Below are 23,572 nucleotides of genomic sequence, written 5' to 3' on the forward strand. Positions count from 1 at the left end.
AGAGCTCTTTCAGCAAAACAGGAAGCATCTATTTAGAAACTGATAAAAAGGAATTGTATCAAAGAAAACCTAAATAACATGGATTGGTGGGGGAAGTGGGTAAAGATGAAAGGAGGAAGAGGAGAAGGAGAAGGAGGAGGAAGAGGAGGAGGAGGAGGAAGGGGAGGAGGAGGAAGAAGAGGAGGAGGAAAGGGGAGGAAGAGGAGGAGGAGGAAGGGGAGGAAGAGGAGGAGGAGGAGGAAGGGGAAGAGAGACAGAGAGACAGAGAGAGATCGTGAGGTCACAAAAAAATGCATTGCCTTCCTGAACTGCTATTGCAATGATGAGCAGAGGAAAGAGATTCACAAAGAATAAGGAATTTATCCAGAGCCAAACGGTCGGGTCTTAAAGGTATGAAAGAAAGAAGAAAGCAGGGGCCGACCCCCCTCCCCCAAACAATCCTCCTCTGGGAAACAGAGGGATTGATAACAGAAGGGTTACTCCGCACCAGTCTCTAAATTTAGCAGAGGATGAGTAAAGTCCCTCAGGGCAATTTAGCTGCTTAGCTCCCTCCGGTGAGGGGGAATCTTCCAGAGACTCAAAGGCAGCAACGGATCTCAGGACTGAATCTACATAATAATGAGCATGTCTAAATTCTCATTGGATTAGTGATTAGTGCGAGTTCTGCACAGGCCTGAGGCTGGGGCATCGCTCACTTTTTCTTGGCCTCCACATCCACGTGGACCTGTCTCTTCTTCGGTGGGGGAGGAGGAGGTAGTTCCTGCTTAGGCTTCTTCGTCAGCCCTTGTTCTCTCACGTGAACGGTCTCCAAAAGGTCCTTCTGAGGAATCTGGGACATGCCGAGCTTTGCCACAGCCTGAGTCACCTGAAAGGAAAGTCACGTCATGCCCAGCTTTGGTTTTAAATGAAGGCCACTGCTGGGAGTTATTCACATAAAATGCTTCCTATAAAAACATACAGTTCAAGCCACGCAGGGTGCCACACAGACAATTCCTCTAGGCCCTGCCCCACAGCTACCTAGCAACAGCCCGTGTCAAAGCCCACCAGGTGCGTGCGAGAGAGGGGAGCAAGCCAGGCATATAAGGAGGGACTGCGACCCTAGCATCTCTCTCTCTGCTCTCTCCATCTCCTTCCCCTGTTCCCACCTATCCTCTCTTGCCTCTCTCTTCTTCTCTTTCTCGCTTTCTGCCCTTCTCTCTCCTGCAGCCCTGCCGTTCTTTGCCCTCACACCTCTGTTGCCACTTCTCCAGGTCCCTGTCCCCACAATAAGTCTTTATCCTAGGTCTCTTACATGGCGTGACTCCTCGGGGACACACCTCAGCATGGGCCTGCCAAGGTATCCCCGCCGATAAGACTGCTTTATAAAACATGACACGCTCCTATAATCCAAGAACTTGGTAGGAGAGGCAGGGGTTAGAGGTTCGAGACTAGCCAGACCGGCCCAGAAGCAAAGGTCCACTGTGGCGGGTATTGGTGTGTAACTGGTTACAGACTTTAGGTCACCATTAGCCATGGCTATGCCAGCTTGTAATAATACTCCGCCATTCTGCTTGAATGATGACAACTGCCCAAACCAAAGTCATCCCTGTTTCTAAAATTACGGTCACTTGTTTTTCTAGATTCTTGCCCTGGCCATGCCATGGACCTGCACTGATGGCTGCCCAAGAGAGATGCTGGTTGACATTTTCTATGTCACCATTTAACCTTTCTTAGCAAAGGACAAAAGAGAACATTCTAGTGTCCTTCCCCAAATCAATCCCTTTCTCCCCTGTAACTAACTACCCTAGCCTGTAAGTACACAGTGGGCTCTCATTCCCAGACTAGAAACCCTGAGGGCTCTTTCTCCTGAATAAAAGCTTATGCTATCATTGAATAGCCTATACCCGTATCTGTCTTGTCTTCTCATTCACTCCAAGACAACTTAATCAGCCCAAATAGAACCTTGATATCTGTTCGCGCATCCCACTCCCTAATCATCACGGCTCGAGGCCACTGAGCGCCTGCCAGATTCTGCCTGTCCTGCACAATTCATAGTAGAGAACTATCGTGCATGACCGGCTTCCTCTATCGTGATGTTTTCGTGGTTCAGCCATATTGTATTGATGCCTCATTCTTTCTTATTGTCAATTAATAAAGCACACTTTGGATCTCAGATTGCAGTTTTCTGTCCCTGAACACCTATAATTTTTTCATGGTATAATATACTACCCAATCAAAAAGGTACCTGGTTAGAAGAGTCTTCTAGTCTCTGAACCAAAGAATCCCATCTCTGTGTTAGCTCCTCAGAGTCACTGTTCATCTTCTTAGATGCCTTGGGATTACTGAGTAATTGGCCCACATCCTGGCCAATCTCACTCAGTTGGTCCAGAGTCTGCCTCTTCATTTCCATGTCTTCCTTCAAAATCTAGAATGTCAAATATTTGTCAGACAACAACTGTAGAGAATATCTTATGTCTGTATGGACGTGGCACCCGTCAATGATAAATCTGATGGCCTATGGCTTAGGCAGGAAATAGGAGGGAGGGTATTCGGGAGGAGAAAGGATTCTGGGATAGGATTCTGGTGTGAGGTTTGCCAGGGGAAGATGTGAGGAGACAGGAGTCTGGTACCTGAGCATAGGTAACCAGCCATATAGCAGAATGGGGATTAAAATAAATGAGTTATTTTAAGTTACGGTCTAGTCAGAGAAGTGTCATATAGCTATATGGCCAAGATATCTAAGTATATTTTGACTCTGAGTCTTATTTCTGGGAGCAAGGGGCTGGGAGGAAGAGTCAGGACCTAACTTCAACAAAAAACTCTCTCTCTCTCTCTCTCTCTCTCTCTCTCTCTCTCTCTCTCTCTCTCTCTCAAGTTTATCTTCCTCAGGAAGTATAATCAGGTAGATTTGTGATCCCACTGACAGCATGTTCTGCCATTCTCTATGCAATAATAAAAGGTTCTTGGTACGGTACCATGGCTGGAAGCGATGCAGTAATGGGAAACGAGCTATAATCTGTATTCACTCAAGTATATTAACTCTCAGTTATAAAACGCTACACATCACAGGCTTACAACAGATGCCGACGGGGGATACACTTACGGCCAGGCGCCGGACACTGACACCTAGTTCCTTCTGGTCTTTAAAGTTGCTGGTTTGGACTTTATTCAAAGCCTCTTCCTTTTCAGTGAGCCAAGCATCCAACAGACACTAGAAGTAACGACAAAGGTTGGAAAGAGACATCTGGTCAATCATCTGGCAATTCAAGTAAGTTACCAAATATCTGACTCACATATGTGACTCACATATAGATAGGGATGATAAGAACCTCAAATATCTGAGTTCGAGGACTGGCAAAAGCATTAGCCTCCTATAACTTATAACAGATTAACCAGTCATTAGTTCTCATCGATGATAACGCGTAAGGTGTGGATAGGGTTTAGCATGTCCTTAAAGGACTCCTGTGCGGGAAGAGCATGGTCGGAGAGAGGCTAGACTCTCTGTAAGATGTAGAAGCTAGGAGGAGGTCTCAGGTGGCGCTGCCGTAAGAAGAGAGAGATGCTGTTCTTCTTGGGTCTCCATAAGTTCCTGAGAACCACTGTTACAAAAGAGCAAGGCTGACCCCTTCCTGACCTCCGGCCTCCTGTGTCTCTACAGCCTCTCCCTTTGGTGTATACTTCCAACTGCAATGCTCAGCATTGTGATTGACAGGCAGGGATTCCACACCAGAGCAAGCACCATGCTTTTGGATGTTCCCAACTCTAAAACACTGGGTAAAGCAAGCCTTCAGGACTGGGGGGTGTAACTCAGTGGTGGGGCTACCAGCTTCAATCAAGAATACAAGTGCCGGGCGTGGTGGTGCATGCCTTTAATCCCAGCACTTGGGGGGCAGAGGCAGGCAGATTTCTGAGTTCAAGGCCAGCCTGGTCTACAAAGCGAGTTCCAGGACAGCCAGGGCTACACAGAGAAATCCTGTCTCGAAAAACCAAAAAAAAAAAAAAAGAAAAAGAAAAAAAAGAAAAAGGAATACAAGTAAACCTTATATCATTCGGCCTCTGGTCAAGCTGATCTTGAACTTGCAATCCTCCTGTCTCCATCTCCTGAGCACCACGAGCATGTGACATCAAACCTGACTAGGGAATTTATTACAGTAGGAGAAAATTACCCCATATAGCAACTAACCCTAGATCTCAAGAAGGTGGGTAGATAAAGGATACTAAATCCAATTATGCCAAGCTTTAAAAAAAAAGAGTCATATTAGAACTCTAGGTTTTAATCCAAAGGAAGCTCATAGATTTTCTTGTCCCTGCTGCTTGTTTTTAGAGAAGGGGGCAAACATCAAGTTACATGTTTGAGGTCAGTTAGCTACGAAATGGCTGAGCTAGGTCATAAACTCCCACCCCTAAATCAACTATCTGTCCACAGCCCCAGGAGGGAAAAGTATGCAAATGGTCAAAGTTCAGAAGCAATTACATTAAAGGAAGAAGGATGAAGATGGCTCAAAGCCAATGACAAAACTACTTAAAACTCACAGCCAAAAGTGTATGTTCTTTGGAAGATGTTAAGTGATGAAGTGAGATGCTCTTAAGACCAACACTATCCTCCAAAGGAGTGCGTATTCCAATGTTTTTCTGTACAGCTAAGGGGCAAAGGGTTAGTTCTGGACTCGCAATGGGAAGAAGTCTTTCCCAGTTGTCTCATTAATCAGCTTATTTACAAGCTACTCTCTACCTCTATAGTCTACCACCACTGCCCCAAAAAATGAAAATTAGAAAAATAAAAGACAAATGCAGATCCTATCTCCTTGCCTAGTAAAGTTAAGATATGCATATAAATGACCAGGGAGCAAAACAGAAGGTACAGACATACCTTGAGAGAGAGAGAGACAGAGACAGAGACAGAGACAGACAGACACACACATACACACACACACAGAGAGAGAGAGAGACAGAGACAGAGACAGAGACAGAGACAGAGACAGACAGACAGAGAGAGAGAGAGAGAGAGAGAGAGAGAGAGAATGTCCTAGCAGTAGACAATAATTAATAGGCAGCCTATTGAAAACTTCAAGTGACATGCTAGAGAGATGACTCAGTGGTTAAGAGCACTGACTGCTCTTCCTGAGGTCCTGAGTTCAATTCTCATCAACCACATGGTGTCTCACAACCATGTGTAATGGGATCCGATGCCTTCTATTGGTGTGTCTGACGACAGCAACAGTAAACTCACATACATGAAATAAATAAGACTTCAAGTGATACAGTTGGTCAAAAAACCTGATATCCCTTGTTTTCTAAATATTTTTTTAATCCTAAATGTATTTCCAAACTTTAATGTAGAGTTTCTATTGCTGTGATAAAACACCACAGCCTAAAGGAGCTTACAGAGCAAAGGCTCCATCTCTAAGGGACACAGGGCAGGAATTACAGCAGAGGCCATAGACTCTACAGCAGAGAGGAATGCCTCCAGCTGCCTCAGTCCTCCAGGTTTGTTCTGCTGCTTTCTGCTACAACTCAAGACCACCAGCCCCAGGGGCAGCACTCCCATATCAATCATTAAAGAAAATGCCCCCACAGACTTGCCTACAGGCTAATCTGATGGAGACATTGTCTCAATTGTGGTTCCTCTCCTCTAATAACTACCTTGTGTCAAGCTGACAAGAAACAGAGAAACAACAAACTGGTAAGGTAGAAAAGTCATACCAATCTTGTTCTGACAATGACTGACGTCAGTCATTACTACTGAAGAAAAATATTTAACTAATGTATGGGATGTTTTGACTTGAACATAAAGTTCCAGGGTGATATACACGTTACCAAAAGGCACCATCCATATGTCAGGAAGCAGAATAAATTATACGATTGTTTTGGTGGGTGTCTGTCTTGAGACAGGTTCTCTTAACCCAGTCTGGCCTCAAACTTGCTAGGCAGCTGAGTATAACCTTGAATTTCTGATCCTCCTGCTTATGTCTCGGCATGCAAGGTAAGTTGTGGTATACATACACCACAACACCCACTTTATGAGTTGCTGACGATTTAACCCAAGGCTTCATATACATTAGGCAAGCACTCTCCACCAACTGAGTCACAGCCCCATTATGTAATCCCTAATCTGAGGAGGAGGAGGAGGAGGAGGAGGAGGAGAAAGAGCATTGGCCATCATGTGAATTAATCATTTGTAACAGCATTTTAAATGAACTACCTGCCTCTGCCTCTGCTAAGCCCCAGGATCTCACCCATCTGGTTCCTGACCCCATGCAGAGAACAGAGCTGCTTTTTCTGGATGGAAATGCAACAGAGCCAAGATGGACACTGTGGGAACCTTGTGTCTGCTTCTTTTCTAGGCTACAACTGCTTGGCACTGGGGAGAAAACTTTTACTTCTTTTTACTCCGTTTTGATAACAACTTTTGTGTAAATCTAAAAGGTAAGCGAAGAGACGCCAAACTAAGAGAAAAGCTGTGCAGACAGCTTTGCACCATGGTACCACTGGATGCTTATTCTAAAGCAACGCTAGGGAATATTTCCTCAGGAGTTTCATCCTGTATGCTGGTTAAAAGTTAAGAGGAAGATTATAAATTAATGTTCACAGTGTATGGAGGATATTCCTGTACCCTTTATTTACTGAGCACAAACTGTATGCTGGGAATTGTGCTGGTACACATTCAAACAGATCCCTCAACAAAAACCCAGAAGTAATTAAACCATGAAAAGTAAGTCAAGACAGGAACAGACCTAAGCACTAACAGTATAAATAATGAACAGAAATCAAATTACTATTACCATGGAGCCTCATACCATGATCTTAATGAGTAAGCTGCAGAAATGGATATAATAACATTAATAGAAATTTGACTTTCAAAATAATAAATAGGGGACTGGAAATGTTGCTCAGCTGATAGGCTACATGGCTACCATGTAAAGGAAGGCCCTGACTTCTCCCCCCAGCTCTACAGGAATCAGGTACAATGCCACATTTACAAGCTGGAGGCAGAGGATTGGAGCTCAAGGTCATCCTTAGCTACACAGTGAGTATGAGGACAGAATAAATAAGGTAAACCAAAAAATATGTAAGCAAGCAAAAAAAAAAATGAATTAATGAATTAAGCAGCAGTCAATAATGCATAGACATTTGTATAAAACTTAAATTGATAGAAATGGTCAGATTGCTTGTTTTCCCTTGGTTTGTAAATATATATATTTTTAAATTTTTAAAGTGAGTTACAAACCATTATTTCCAAATCTCATAAATTATTTTCAAAATAAGGCCTTTCAAAGGGAGGGAAGAGTGTAGCTAGCTGGCCTTTGGTTACTTTGTGGGTTCTTCTGTCTTCCACTCTCTTCGACCCCTTCAACCCCTTCAATCCCATAACACTAGATAGGAGGGAGAAAAGAATAGAGGAGAGAGAGCAAAGAGATCCATGAACAAAGTCAGGGACCAGAAAGGGAGCAACGTTACCCTTGGACTATTTCTGGCTGATTATGGGTACCAAGTCCTTTGATGTCAGGACATCTAATTTCTTCTTGTCGTTTCTTCTTTGTGGAGGACTAACCTTAACCACCAACAAACAACAATCCAACAACCCTCAGGGCCCCAGGATTTATATACCCTCTGAAGAGTCCACAGAATTACAAAGGCCACACAATCACAGAAACTATCTGCAGCTGGCAAAATCATGTCCCCACCAGAGCACGAGGCAAATCATAATCAGCTACTGGGGGAGGGGGGAACAACCTGGGATTTAAAAAAAAAAACAAAAAAAAACATATTCTTATAATTTTTCTGTGTTTTTTAAAGAAGCCAAAATTCCAGAATTCTCACTAGAGAAGAGGGCAGCCATATTCCACAGCCATAACGTAACGACGGGCTCCTTGTCACTGTTTTTGTCCTCAATGGACAGTAGTTGAGTTTCATACCTGCTCTTCCAATAATTCCTGCCACAGAATACTGATTTCTTGCAACCTGTTCCAACGTTCTTCAGTCCAGCGGCATACAGCTGTCCAGCGCTCACCCAGTTTCTAGGAAAGGGAGGAGCAGCCTCTGTCAGCCCAGCCAGGAGACACAATTACTACAGCTCTCCAAAACACCGATTCACAAAAAATACTTTTAAATATATATAGAGAGAATAGAATTATTTAAATTACTCAGAGATGAGAGAAAAAAAACAACTAGAATTCCTGTTCCTACTTCACTGTAAGGTTTGTATGGGAATGCACCATTTCACGTATATTTGAAAACTGGATATATGTGTCTGAGGGTTGCTGTATTTTTTTTTTCTTCAACCACTGCTACCACCGCAATCTACATGTTTACTTTCTATGCTTCAAGCCTTCCAGGCTATGGTTGCCTTCACCAGTCCCTCAAGTGACTGTTCTGGGGAAAGCCTGGGAATCACTTGAATGAGTTCCTGTGCTTTTAAATCTTGTTACCATTATTCGCAAGAAAGCAGAATAACAGTCTCATGCCTCCACTGCCAGGGCTCCCATGAAGCAAGGAATACCCAGCTAAGCCTGAAACCACACCATGAGGAGACCTAACTGGAAAATACAACCAAAAACAGATGCCATGCTTTGTGCCCCATCCCACACCACCCCACCATGAATTCAAACAAGAATTTAACTAAAAAAACATTTGCATGAATAGTATCAAGAAGGTGGAAATTCTAACCATGGGCTTTGTTTCTGGTTAGGGTGGGGAAATCTGATGTTTTTGTTTTGTTTTGTTTTTGTTTTGGGGGGAGGGGTTACTGTTGTTTATTAGATTAAATGAGGAGACAAAGGTGGTCTCATCATGATAAATTCTAATGGATTAATAAGTTAAGGCAGAGACACTACACACACATACACATGTTCCTGTTCTATTTGACACAGCCAAGGGAGAACACGTGTCAGGCTGTCTGAACTGCCAGCCTCCAAAACTGTGAGCTAAGTAAACTTTGTTCTCTATCCAGTAGCCTGCCTCAGGACCTTCATTACAGTAACGAAAGAAGATTAAAGGAGTCTGCTTTTTTATACCCTTCTGTATAAACAAGTATGCCCAGGAGGAACAATACATGGACCTTGACCAGAGAGAGGATCTGAAGGGCATCCTACTTGTCAAGGTCTTACCTGTAACTGATCTTCCAGAAGAGCTGTGGCGCTCTCCCCGCTGTTTTCATCCACAATCACCACCATGTGAGTTAAGGAATTTACCTTCACCTGTTCAGCTTCAAGGTCATTTTGCAAACTCTAGAGGAAAAAAAGAAAAGATAAACTATGATATCTGCTCTTCCTCAATTACCTATTAAAAATCCGCTTCTTCTCAATAGTAATTAAGGAACCTAATGAAGCATTGTATTGCCATTCCCAATCATTATCCTAACTACCATACTAAAGAAAGAAACCTGAACACACCCTTAAATTTCATTGCCAGAGTCTGCAAGTGCAATGTGTGACAGTGTGTGCCATTTTCAGTTCTAATTCTTCCCCAAAAACAAGTCGGGGAGGAAGAAGATGAGAAGGAAGAAAGAAAGGAGGAAGAGAAGAAAATCTGTGTCTATTTTGGGAATTAAAATAAAAATATATCCATATGCAGGTATCCCAGCACTAAAGAGGCAGAGACAGGAGGATCGCTGTGAGTGCAAAGCCATCGTGGTCTACATAGAAAGTTCCAAGTCAGCTAGTGGTACACAATGAGACACTGAAGAAAACAGAAAAAAAGAAAGAAAAAAAAAAAGGCAAAAATGCAGACCTGACTAGTCTAAAAGCCCTGAGTTTAAGCAAATAGAATCAGAGGTCATTTTCTGTAGTTCCATACCGTGCAAGATGAGGAAAAGGCTGTATGACTCATAGAAGCTAGTCTGATTAGCTCCCCAAGAGAGCACCCAAGAACAAACATATGGACACCTTCACTTCCCTCTTCCACAGGAAGAGAACAGTCATTAGAGATCTGTGGAGAGTAATTGGTTTAAACAGTAGCTAGAGTGTGGTGAAATGGCTCTTGGGTAGTGTTTCGTGTGACCCTAAAGCTTTAATCATAGCTATCTAGCTGTTTCACTGGTCAACAAAATTCTACCTTTCTTCTGCTATAAAAACTGAACCACTCATCTCAGGACCAAATCACACTGTCCACCATGTGCTAGATCCTCACTCAGCACCTCATGCTCTTCTGGAAAGAGGTAACAGGCTCCCTGACAGGATTGGCTATAGACCCTGATCCTAACTAAGTATATATCCCTGTTTCTTTCTCCACCCACCCTGTGTATTACTGCCCATAGGTTCAGGTTCTCATGCACTTGTGAGTCCAAAACCACCCTTGCCAAATGTGACCAATGTCACGCACTTTCGGAAGAAAGACGTGGACAACGTGTGCAAAGCTGTCTCTTCCAAAAATGTCACCTCCCAGCAAACACCTCCTGAAGCAACACGGAAGAAGGAGCCCAACTCCACACCGAGAGAAGCCATCAGGCCCCGGGTCAGCTCGGCGCCACCTTCTTACACAAGGAAGTAGACAAGGAACAAGGGGCAGATTTACCTTATGTTCTTGAAGCAGCTTCTGCAGGGACAGCAGGTCGTCGCCCAGCGGGAGGCTCTCCATCTTCTGAATGCGCTCTTCTGTGAGGGCCAGCCAGCCTGAGAGCTGCTGCAGCTGTTTCTTCTGCAATTCCATCAGAGCGTCATGCAGCCTGGCCAGGGGGACAGAGCGTCATTCCCTCCAGCTTGTCAACCTGGCACGGGCACCCACTCCTGGCACCAGGGAATCAGGGGGCAGGATAATACGCCCTTGCCTACCCTAACCATCCAAGTAGCAGAGAGTCCATCAGTGGAGAAACTAAGGGGGGAAAGCTCCGATTTGATTCATAGCTGGAGTTCATTAAGGGCAGTCGGGAATATAAATAACAGCTCCCTGTATTCAAAACAGAACCATTGTTTCTACACTCAGGAATTCCTGGCGTACTAAATTGGTGGAAACAGCACCGGAACGTGGATCACAGCGTGTAAAGTGAAACGGACCATGGCATAAGCCTGCTCTTTAAACTGTTACAGACCACTGAACAGTAGGTCTGAGGCACACTGTTCCACGGTGACAGCCTCAATGAGGGAACTGTCTAAATGAGGTTGGCCTGCAGCCATGTCTGTGGGGAGCTGTATTGATTATTAGCCTAATTGATATAGGAAGGCTAGTCTGAAGTCAAGCATCACCACTCCTTGGTTGGGCCCTGGACTGTATGAAAGTAAAGAAAACCAGCTTGGCACTAGCATGGGTACAGTCATCCTTCTCTGCTCCTCATTGTGCAGTGCCGTGACTACTGATTTCAAGCTCCCGCCCCTGTGAGGTCCCCAAAAGGAGACCAAAACCTGGAATTGTTAGCTAAAATAAATCCTTTTCTCCCCTTAAGTTGCCTTTTTGGTCAGGGTGTTTTATCACTGCAACAAATATAAAATTACGATATCACCCATGCAAAATATAACTTCCCCTCTCACTACCCTCCGCATTCCAACTGTCCTCTATGATCTTGACAGAGATGAGACTCACAGAGCGGTGTAAGAACAGTGGAAGGCTTGCCCTGTACTGATCTTATTATTCACAGCCCCACGGGCCTGTACTTGAGTGTCACCCAGCACTGTGGCCTGGGGAGTCAGGCTCTTGGTCCTTGAGCTCCACTCACCGGGACTGCCTCTCCATGCTCTCTACCCGGAGCGCCTCCCACCTTGCATTCAGCAAGGTCATCTGCTCCTGAATCTCAAACTCCTCCTCATCTGACAGAGTGCCTTGTGTCATCAGCTGGTTGCCAGCCTGCAGGACGCTCCCCACACTGCTCTGGTGTGCTGTCAGCTCCATCATAAAAGTCTAGCAAAGGAGATTGTAGTAATTAGTGAGTCATTTGCTGCAAAGACATAAAAACCAAACTGCTAGTGCATAACCCCAACAGCAATGCCACAGAGAAAGTAACCTGCAGAAAGCAAAGATGAGGGAGACCTTCACTGAAGGTATTAAGCTCTGAAATGAGAAATCTGGTATTAACCATAACTCAAAAGAAAGCTAGGTCAAAGAAAACAATGTTATGGATGATTATAGTAGATTTTAAAAGTTTTACAATTATTTATGTGTGTGTACCCCCATTCACATGTGAATGTGTCCATGTACACACACCATGTTCGGCATTGCAACACACATATGGGGAATCCCAGGACAGCTCGTAAGAGGTGGATCTGTCATTCCACCAAGTGAGTTGCAGGGACCGACCTTGGGTCATTAGATTTTCAGCAAGCACCTTTACCAGCTAAGCCATCTCTTAGGTAAATGATGATTATGTTGTTAATGTAAAACTAGTAAAAAAAAAAAAAAAAAAAAGAAGAAGAAGAAGAAGAAGAAGATGAGCTACTTACACACACACACACAAGAACCCACTTAACTGAAAAGAATTCCCTATAGAGTAAAAAGTCATGATTCTATCTCTAAATAGCAAGTGGCTTTCCTTGCATAAAATCATGCAAGAATATTGGATATGACACTGACTTAATCAGACAACAAATAGAAACAACGGCTTTTAGGGTGGCATGAGAAACCTGATAGTTTGGGATACCAGGTGGCTATGTTGATTTTCAACTACAGCTCAATACTTCAAAAAGGAACAATGTTCCACGCTGATTTAATCATCAGTCCTAAAGAATACACAAAATGTCACAAGGCTGTCTGAAATCTGATTCTCATGAACTGTTGACCACTCCAGTTTTCTAACAAAGCCCATGTAAATAACGCAAGCACTACATCATGATCTTTTCTACGGAGCATCATTTGGTAAATACCAAGCCAATGGTGAAGTCACTCCACCTACCCCCCCCCCACCCCTAAAAATCAGGCCCGGCCCTGGAAAAACTATGGCTCTCGGTCACAGATATTTACTTCATGGGTAGCAAACTGCTCTTTGACTTCTTCGACATCGTCAGAAATGTCATCTTGCTCCTGGAACGTGTCCTCCGCAGACAGCAGCCACGTCAGCACTTCCTCTAGCGCTATCTGGTAGCTGTCCAAATCCATGTCCGCCTCAGTGACGGTGCTAGGGGTCTCAGCTCGGGGACTCTGGCCTTCCTCTGCCAACACTGTACTCTGTGGAAACAAACCCACAGCCATCAGGAAGACGCAGGAGCTCAACACGAGGGCAATGTCTGGAGAAGCCAAGGTAGGGACCAGGACCTCAGGAGCTGAGTGAACAAAGCCATGAATTAATCAGAGGGCAGTAACGGCCCGAGAAATACAAAATAGAGTACACACACAAGCACCACATTGGAGGAGTCAGGGAGAGAAAAATATCCCACATGAGTCACTGGACAAAAATAAAACTCCAAATGCCAGTATTTGACTTCAAGACATAGAGAATTTTGATGGAGGACAGAAAACATGCTGGCCCTTGAACAATGGTTGCAATTTACAGAAAAGGAGAGACTGGCACTCTGCTTTGACCCCTGGTTAGAATCCTTCAAGGACCCTGCATTCTGGTGCCGCATATTAAACAGTGAACAAGGGTGCACATACAACCTGTGGAACGGATGGGATTTCATGTTTCACTGTTTTGAGGCAACAGCCCCTCTAGTTTATGAGCTGTTCTGTTTGGGGGGTGTGGTTTGGGGGGTTAGGACTTGTAGAATAAATGTCTGCCAATCTTTTCCTAAATTATTAGTTTCTCTTTATGAACTTAATGACCTTGTAGCCAAGCCTACCGACTCCGCTGTTCTTTGGTTTCCATTCAAAGCAAAACTTCTTCAAGACGTGAGTAAACTATCCCACATGTACATAAACAACCAGAACAGTAAAAGCCATGCTTACACATGCTACCACTAAAGCCTTAACAGTCTATTTCAACCCTGTCTCCGCATTTGCCCCCAAATGACTGAAAAGCTGACAAAGCCATTTCCCCAGACTTACTTTTTAGAGCCATCATATAATTAGCCAGTCAATTAAAACATTTCTGATAACAGCTATGCCGGAACAACACACACCAACTGGAAGCCAGCAATCATGTGTGTCTTCCAGACTCTTCCCAGTGGCTTTGCCTGGAGCTGATCCATCCTGACTTCCGAAGCTCTCCTTCCCAATTTAGTGCCCCTGCCCATCTGCAAGCAGTAAACCTCCTGAACTTCTTTCTCCCTTCTTTTGATATACTTTAACTAAGTGATATCATCTATTCCTATTTGATTTAAAATAATAATAATAATCTCGATTCGATAGATAGTTGATTTTTAGGGAAACTCTCTTCTAACTTTCAGCAGCAATAACACCTGCAGTATCTTTAAGATAAATCAAACCATACACCCATTTAAACACTCGTTTGTTTCACCCCAAAACTTGCCAACACCAACCCCAGGCTCCACGCACCTAAGTCTCCCAACCAGAAACCTGGGTGATATACTTGGATACGCCCCTCTTTCTTTCCTCCCCCATGTTTAATCTGCAAGCTAGTCCTACCTTCAAAGTTCAACTCAAATCCATCCAGACCTCTCCACTTCTACAGCCACCCCTGTCTCTCCTCTGGACCACAATGGCTTGCTAACTCTTGGCACCTCCAGTGCTATCTCCCCAAGCCATTTCTCGGACAGCAGAGAGAATGATCTCTCTCATGTGTTCACACCCACACGACGCCCTGCCTGAAATCCTTCACTATCCTTTCAATGGTCTTAAGTCACAACTTAAAATTCTTGACATAGTCCACAAAAATGCTGACAGGGCAAGAAAGACAGTGTGGGCACATGGAGACGGGATCTTAATCAGTGAATGAGAAAAGGCTTTCCCTCGAAGGTTCTGTTTAAGTGTAGGAAAAGGGGAAGGCTTGTTCAGAGACCATATAGGTAGAAGATGCTTCATAGATGGAATTCAACATACATAAGAATCAGGAATGAAGAAAAGCCTACTCTGACTGCAAATTGTAGCATAAGAGGTATTAAATCCACATGAAAACTTGGGGGTTGAAGCCCAGAAAATGGTGTTTTATAGGAGAGATCAAAGGACTGTTTTCAACTGAGTTATAGGAGTTAAAGAAACCAGTCATCGTAAATAAAAATACTAGAGAATTAAGACACAAACGATGCCAAGGCATAGGAAGGAAAATAAGCTACATTCTCTCAACTTAAAGGCCTGAAGTCACAGCGCTAAGATAATTCAGAAAGTGGGGTAAGCAAAAGTCTAGACAATGGGAAGGACATGTAAAACTAGGAATGTCAGTCATCAGCGGAGGTCATCGGTGTGGCACCAGCAGCCCTCAGGAGGGGTTGAAAGCAACCTCTCCGTGTAAATCCTCAGGAGATTTTCAACCAGCATGTTTTTAAAGGGAGACTCCCAGTGCTACTCAGCATGTCGGAAGAAAGAGGGGCCAGAGAGGAGGCTGCCTGGCAGTCAGCCTTCCTTAGAGAACAGTGGACAGCAAGCCAAGCCAACGAGGAGACAAGACTTGACCACCCCATCATCAGTCACCAAACCCAGATACGAATGCACATGCCAGCAAGATTCTGCTGAAGGGACCCTGATATAGCGGCCTCTTGTGAGGCTATGCCAGTGCCTGGCAAACACAGAAGTGGAGGCTCACAGCCAGCTATTGGATGGAACACGGAGCCCCCAATGGAGGAGCTAGAGAAAGGACCGAAGGAGTTGTAGGGGGCTGCAACCCTGTAGGTGCAACAACAATATGAACTAACCAGTACCCCCTGAGCTCGTGTCTCTAGCTGCATAGGTAGCAGAAGATGGCCCTGCTTGTGGACGTTGTACATCGTGGTGCGCACTAGGCTCCGCACCACGATGTACAACGTCCACAAGCAGCTTTCATCTCTTTTACAAAAGAAAAAAAAAAAAAAAAGACTTGACCACATCATTCCCTCACTTAATGGAACTTAGCCTCTAAGCTACCAATAAAAGCATCCAATCAACAACGGGAGCATTAAACCACCCAGTCATTAACAACTAGAAAGTGGTTTCTGAAGTTCTTACCATGCATGCCACCCTTGCATGCTAAACAGAAGTGATTGTTTTAGCTAAATACCATAAAGTAAGCGGAATCCACTTCTTTTTCCTCTGATTCGCTATGCTACTGTATGAGTACATTCGGAGGCTAGTGAACAATTGTAGAGTGCGCTCTCCTACCTTTATCGGAGTTCTACAGATCTAACCTAGACCATCAAGCTTCAGAACAAACAGTCACTTTTACCAACTGAACCATCCTGAGGGTCCTTCCTTTCTGAGAGGACAGCCTTAACACTAAGAATGGAAATAGCTTCTCTCTTTAACAAAAATAAATCAGTCCAATAAAGAAATGACTCTAGAGGCAAGAGGCAAGACCGAGACGAAAGCCTAGAACACCATCTTAGCCACTCAGTGAGGGTCCATCATTGGACCAAAACAGTGTCCAGGAGCCAATGTGAACAATTTGCAGTAGTTAAGGGTTTTTCTTCTGCATTATGTGATGATCAAAACTAAAAAGAAACCAGGATTCACAATCAGGCCCCAACTCTCCCCTTTTCCTATTCAATAAGGTATTTTTTTCCTTTTTCTAAAAAAAAAAAAAAAATTGAAATGGATAAAAATAAAATGATTACTGCATACCACCCAAAATCTAAAAGAACAAGTAAACTCTTTAAATCTCATGAAAATAGGGAAACAAGATGGTATGTTCAAGATTATTATAATTGGAGAATTGAGTAACTTAAAAAAAAAAAAAAGCAAATTTGCTAAATGAGAATGTCAAAACAAATCTGGAGGGAAATCTATAGAAACGACAGAGAAGTGTGGGCTTACCAAGTGAGTGTTCTTTGTGTTGCCGTAACCAAGGAGGTAATATTAACCACAGTGGTCGAGAGGCCAAGACACTGACCCCATCCAAGTACCAGAGGATGCCATTTAAGCTCCAGGACACACACTCCTCCAACATGCACTTCTTACAAATTTGCAATCCTCGCCCCTCTTTTTCCTCATATGTGTATATATCTATGGGGTGTGTGTGTGTGTTCACACACATGTGGTAGCCAGAGATTGATATCAAGTGTATTTTCTAATCAATCACCACCTTCCTTCCTTCACTGAGACAGTATCTCTCACTGAACGTGGAACTCACTGACTCAACTATGCTGGCTGGCCCATATGCTCCGCTAACCCGCCCATTCCTGTCTCCCAGCATCAGGATACAGGAAGACCACCAAACCCAATGTCTATGTACATGCAGGGCATCCTAACTCAGATCCTCAGGCTTGGACATAGAGCACTGTACTGACTGAGCCATCTCCCTAGCGCCTGTGTGACCATCTGGACTTAGTAGCTAAAATGCGTGATTTTAAAAAGTCTAAACAGTCTTCCTTCTTTTTTGGATTTTTTGTTTTGTTTTGTTTTGTTTGGTTTGGTTTGGTTTTGGTTTTTCGAGACAGGGTTTCTCTGTATAGCCCTGGCTGGCCTGGAACTCACTTTGTAGACCAGGCTGGCCTCAAACTCAGAAATCCGCCTGCCTCTGCCTCCCGAGTGCTGGGATTAAAGGCATGCGCCACCACCGCCTGGCAACAGTCTTCCTTTTATCAATGAAGAAGACTGGGATTTTAGACAAAAATCACAAAGAGACAAAATATGGGTTGAGTCAAGCCAGGCTAATGGAGAAAGAAAAAAAAATCCTTTATTCATATCTCCTTAGGAAAATCCCATTTATTTGCTGGTGAAAACATCTGTTAGCCCACTTCTGGGAAAATCTGATGAATGATTTATGGTCCAGTGCCTGTCCTGGGGAAAAGGGAAGGTAAGGCTTGTATTTTGAGAATCCTTATGAGAAGATATTGGAGGCAAAAGTTCTTTATTAATGGACCCCAAACAGAAAGAAAATGACTACTTAACAAAAATAACCCAGGACAACATGAAAGAAAACATTCCCCACACCAGGTCAATGCCTTGGCCTCTCAGTTAGCATAAATAAAATCCACCGCTCAGCATCCAGTTGACTCCATAGTACAGCTTTTAGCGTACCACACAGCACCATGATCAACAGCCCCAGCCGCTACTCACCTTGAGAAACAAAACACTTCCCTGTTTCATAGAAAACTGAACCCAGAAAAAAAAAAAAAATACACATGTTCAGAAAACACCCTGCACAAATTTGACCTAGGAGAAATCAAACAGGCACAGCAAAAGTTTCGAGAAAAGTGAGCCAGCACCTGGATATTAATTTCTTCCTCTTCACATTCTTTCTTATACTTCCTTGGTAGAGTCTCCACCTCTCGGATGGCATCTATCGTAACTTGCTGAGGAAGCACCTCAAACAGAGACGTTAAATACATAATTATGGATTTCTTGTCAGGGAGATGCACAGCAACATCTAAAAGTAGAAGAAAAGATGACTCAGAAACGTGTGGACTGCTCGATACCAAGTTAAAAAGTGACTGTTCTTGTACCCAGAAACAATGCCTCATTTGTGATCTCCATAATACTGCCTCTCGGGAAATTGCTACTGCAGACCACAAAATATGAGACAGAGGTGAAGCCTTAGCCTCAGGTTCTAAAGTCGTCCCTAAGCTGGGCATGATAATGCAATACCTGCAATTCAGCTCTTGAGAGGCTGAGGCAGGAAGTTCATGAGTTTGAAGACTTCCTGGGCTCCATACTAAGACCCTACCTTCAAGAACAAATTTAAAAAAACAAAACAAAACAAAACAAAACAAAAAAACCTGTCTCAAAATGCTCAAAGGCTCACGTAGCCATTTAAAATGTGACACAGGCTTCACTCACACAATAGAGCGGGCAGAATTCAAACCTAAAGTTGCAACTAAAGTCTTCACACTGTGTGCAAATGCTCACAGGCACATGCATTCCAAGAAACCAAACCAATACTGAATTGTTTCTCTGGCAAGTAGATATTCCTCGACTTATTCAATCCTACTTGATACAAATTAACTATTATCCGGTGGAATCATTAACCTGCTGTCTAAAGGATACAAACAGGACAAATGATTTATCTGCAATAAAGTGGTTTGTGGGGGATGAGGGATGGATCCCACAGGCTCATTTGCCAGTCAGCCCAGCTGACAATGCCAATGTCTTAAAAGGCAAGGTGGGAAATGGTAGACACTTGTTTCCCTCCTCTGGCCCATATATGCACTCACATATGTGCACACACACACTCCACTCATTCACAACAGCCACACATACTACACACAGAAAAGTAGGAAAACAAACACAAAGATATAATTATGGCCACGATATTAAAAAGAGGATCCCTTCATTGTCATAGTGTATTGTAAAAAAAGAAAAACAGCTGCTCAAGGTTCAAAATTAGAAAGCAGAATCAAGCTCAACAGGTTTTTATGTAAAAAAATTATACATAGCAGAATCGAGTTCAACAGGTTTTTATGTAACAAAGTTATACATAGCAGAATCAAGTTCTCAACCTTACCTTCAGGATCTAGAAGCTTTTCAATTCCCAAATAAGTATGGGCCTTGCTAAAAGCATGTTCAAGTCTCTCAATTGGAGACATTTTGACCACTCTGTCCCAGCTGAAGAGATCTGGTCTGAAATCAGTGACAGAAAAATATAATGGAAACAATGTAGATAGCATCATAACTTCAATTTTTTAAATTTGAGTGCTATTTTAATTGTATCTTTTGTATCTCAAGTTGTAAAATCCATATAATCTAAAAGTAACATGTGTGACTACGGATGATGACAATAAGGAAGACAATCTCAGGTTCTTGGCACAGTTGAGTATATAGTGTTTCCCAGACAGTAAAATATGAGTAAAGGAGACATATGGATACAGAGAAGACCAGGGAAGAAAAGGACACAGAAACAGGAGGGGAAATAGGCTCCAACAGAGTGGTAAAAATGAACCTAAATATATGAGTTACCAAAATCAATGATTTTAATGGACTAAATTCTACAAATTAATGGATTCTATGATTTTATAGCTTTACAAATTTAATGACTTTAATGGACTAAATTCCACAATTAGGACAAAAGTATACTCCTGATATTACAGTGTTCAGGGTTCTAAGACAAGAGGGTCACAAATTAAAAGCTGGCCTCATCCACATAGCAAGCTTCAGGCCAGCTTGGGCTGCAGAGGGAGACCCTGACTTGATGCCTCTACATACCAGAAGAGACTAAGATGAGCACACAGACACTCCAGATGCAACTGGACTTCAGTTATCCTAAAAGCAGAGGCGCAAAGGGGGCTGGTTCCCTTCTGCTCATCTTTCTCCACGAAAACTAGTTTTCCTTTACATCTTGTCTTCCTTCCAGCCTCACATCGTGGACAGTATCACTGGCTTGACAGACCTAAAAGTTGGTCCCTTTCTTTACACTTCATTCTTGTATCTTAGATGCACCCTGAGACTGGCCTCCCCTCCTCCCCCAACCCCCATTCTCCGTTCTCCTTTCTACCTCTTCCTCTGTCCCTTAGCCACCACAGCCACCAGCCTCCCCCATATCGGATGCCTCTTCCCTCTCATCTATCGTCTTTTCCTTTAGCCTGTCTACCATTTCTATATCTTCACATCCCCATACACACATTTTGTGAGACAAAGTCTTCCACATGTAGCCCATGCTGGCTCAAAACAGTTACACAGGTGGCCAAGGATAACCCAGAACCCCTGATAGTTCCTACTTCCCAAGTTCTGAGATTCTATGTGCACCACCATGTCCAGCTATAATTTACATTTTCTAAATAAATCTGTCTCCAGTTGGAAGAAACTGAGCTGTCTGTCACTTTTGCTCCCACTCTACCCTTGTGTCTAGCGCAAGACACTTTATATATGCTTGTTGAATCAAAGAACTAATAAATGCAAGGGATAAATGCAACTGCTTCTTAACAGTACAGGGAAGTACAAGATGACAGAAAAAGGATGGGAGAAGACGAGAAGGAAAGGGTCTTTAACCCCATAACACATCAAAATACCAAAACTGAAATCTATAGCACACATCGATCCTATGTGAAAATATTAAAAGCATTGCTTTGGTATCAAAACATTCTTCTCACTGTCACTTATTTGAAACAATACTCCATGAAGAACAGAATCCTATAAAGAAAAGGACGGGGGGGGAGGTTCATACATTTTAAGGTTATCCTAAATTCAGCCATGGGTACTTCCCCACCTAACGATCTACCAGCAAAGATTTAAAAAAGAAAGAAATGTAACAAAGAAAGCCAAACCTATACTATACAAAGATAAACTTAGTGAGATGTAGAAAGTAACTATAGAAGCGTGTACTTTATTTGTATATAGCAGGCAAGAACATTCAGGGGATTAAATGAGAAAATTAATAATTCATAACAGCAACAAAACATAATCCATCTTTCCTGCTTTGGGCACTTAATCTCTGAGGGATGTAGAATTACTTGTATGGTGTGTCAAAGCACATATTTACATGGTTAACCAACTGTCCCAGGCCCCGTGTTCATTTGCAATGTCAGCTCAACTGGTTATCAGGACGGTCTATACAGGAGACCATGGTCTTCCTCAGCTCTTAGCAATTCCAGGATGAAAGCTCTAAGAGCTTGCTCTTGTATATCCAGCACAGTCCGATGCTGGCACCTTCGCATGCAACTATAATGATTCTACTCCATTTTATAAGCTCTGTATTCATACACTGTCATGATTTCTTACTAGAAAGTAATTTCAGGCTGTTTATTCTTCTGGGGTATAATGGCTATTTTTGTATTAAATTCTTACATACAAGTTAGAATCTCGTCTATGAGATTTCATAAGAAAATTGTATAGCTCTTCGTAAACGTGGGTAACACAATAAACAGAGTTGTCCTTCTGCTATCAGAAGAAAAGTACACACAAGTCTTTGTGTGTGTTACTGGTTAGGGCCGGATGGGTGGGAGTGAACTATGTCAGTTATCTTACACTTCTTAGTTTATACATGTGTAGGAGACACCATGGGCTTTGCACCGCAGCCCTGAAGTCGGAACGAGATACCCAGTGGTTGATCTGTTATGGTACTGCTCTCCTTGATGTTTCACAACATGAGCAATACGGGCAGCAGAGGTAGCCGAAGGGACTATGGGAAGAGAAGTAGAAAAAAGACACAGAGGAGATAAGATTTGCAGACTGGGAGACATCTCACTTGTGCCGGTGGAGCACGGCGTTGAACGCGAGTCCATCGGTCCAGCTAGTGGTGAAGTTGAGGACGTTGACTTGGCTGTAGGGCCTGGTGGTCTGCCGGACCCAGCTCAGCAGGATCTTCTCGCTGTTTGTCTGCTGCAGGTCTGACATGATATCTTTCATGACATCCTTCACCTGTGCAGAAAGACCCACACCTGCTTATAACTAACATTTACTTCAGTGAAGATCTTGTATAAGAGTAGACCAGTCAAACATTATGGAGTATGTAACTGGCATTTATTTTATTTCTACTTTAAATGCTGGAGAGATAAATTTTAAGTGATTTTTAAGAGAGTAGGATTTTCTAAACATCGCCTCAGTTTTATGTCCTAAACAATATTTGCACTCTTTAACTATAGCGAACACTCTTTCCATTGCTATGAAAAAGTTACATTTCAATAACTTTTGTTTGCAAGGAATTCTTCAAACAAACGAAATACAAATTTTATTTTCTACAAAAAATTAAGAACCAGAAACATGTTTGGCTGGCTACCGAATCAAAGAATTAAGTAATTTTCCTGATAGCAATAATTATACTCAAGAGCTGACAGTTTGTTATTATCCTAAAGTAATATGTATACATATGCATAAGAAAGGTCTCAGAGAATGACAGAGATATATCAAAGGGACCTGTGGCCAATGGAAGAGATCATAAGGAGTCAAATCTAAGACAACTGCCATATCAAGATGAGTAATATGAGTGAAAGTTAATAAACTTATGTAAAAGCCCATAACATGTAGATGAACAGATGGGTGGGTGGATGGATGGATGCATGGATGGATGGATGGATGAGTGGATAAATGACACACTGATCAAAACAGGTTCTGTGTTATAAGCAGAGATAGCTAATAATTATAGAAGGAACAATGGCATCAGAAACTTAATATTTGCCAAGGATCTTAATGGTTCGGGTAATAAAAATGAATGGCTGCTAAAACTAATGGTACAAGTTGGGCAACTAATTAAACATTTATACTGTCATTAAGTACATCCCAACAAGATACACTTAATAACAAGGGACCATCACCTTACAATGGAGAAAAACTTGGGAAATACCACCTTAACCTAAGTAAATATGGCTAAAGAGAAAGAGAGAGAGAGAGAGAGAGAGAGAAATAGTTGGCAGCACCTGACACTGACATGGTGACTGAGAAAAATTCAACACTTCTCCTGTAACAACTCTATACAAGGAACAACCTGGATCCAACTTGCAGGTGGGCAGAGGCAACCCCAGGGACATTCCATAAAGTTCAGTGTTCTTCAAAAACATCAGCACCATGAAAAGAAAGGCTCCGAAAGTGTCCCAGGTTAAAGGGCTACCAGAGAGAAACCCAATGAGCATCACTCAGGATCGAGAACTACTGTTTTCCTGGCTTATCATCCTGCCTCCCTCTGTCCACACCACTGCTGCTGGGACTAAGCCTAGAACCTCATGCATACTGTCAATCCCTGTACCACTGAGCTACGCTCCCAGGGGTAGGCTACTGA

The 23,572-nt window shown here is 43.0% G+C and overlaps 1 protein-coding gene across 7 annotated transcripts in view; it reads right to left on the bottom strand.

Annotated features, from left to right (window-relative positions):
- The window catches only part of Utrn (utrophin), a 494,125-nt gene that overhangs the window by 344,024 nt on the left and 126,529 nt on the right, over window positions 1–23,572 (bottom strand). For all 7 annotated transcript variants that reach the window (XM_021221246.2, XM_029532896.1, XM_029532895.1 and 4 more), the window contains 11 exons: window positions 22,046–22,218; window positions 19,370–19,485; window positions 18,135–18,295; window positions 12,865–13,068; window positions 11,627–11,808; window positions 10,492–10,642; window positions 9,087–9,206; window positions 7,896–7,997; window positions 3,083–3,190; window positions 2,225–2,404; window positions 696–865 (listed from right to left, as the gene is read on the bottom strand). In XM_021221246.2, the coding sequence (XP_021076905.1) occupies window positions 696–865; window positions 2,225–2,404; window positions 3,083–3,190; window positions 7,896–7,997; window positions 9,087–9,206; window positions 10,492–10,642; window positions 11,627–11,808; window positions 12,865–13,068; window positions 18,135–18,295; window positions 19,370–19,485; window positions 22,046–22,218 (1,667 nt within the window). The remainder of the gene's footprint in view (window positions 1–695; window positions 866–2,224; window positions 2,405–3,082; window positions 3,191–7,895; window positions 7,998–9,086; window positions 9,207–10,491; window positions 10,643–11,626; window positions 11,809–12,864; window positions 13,069–18,134; window positions 18,296–19,369; window positions 19,486–22,045; window positions 22,219–23,572) is intronic.

This window comes from Mus pahari, chromosome 21 (genome assembly GCF_900095145.1).
Source record: "Mus pahari chromosome 21, PAHARI_EIJ_v1.1, whole genome shotgun sequence".
Lineage (NCBI taxonomy): Eukaryota > Metazoa > Chordata > Mammalia > Rodentia > Muridae > Mus > Mus pahari.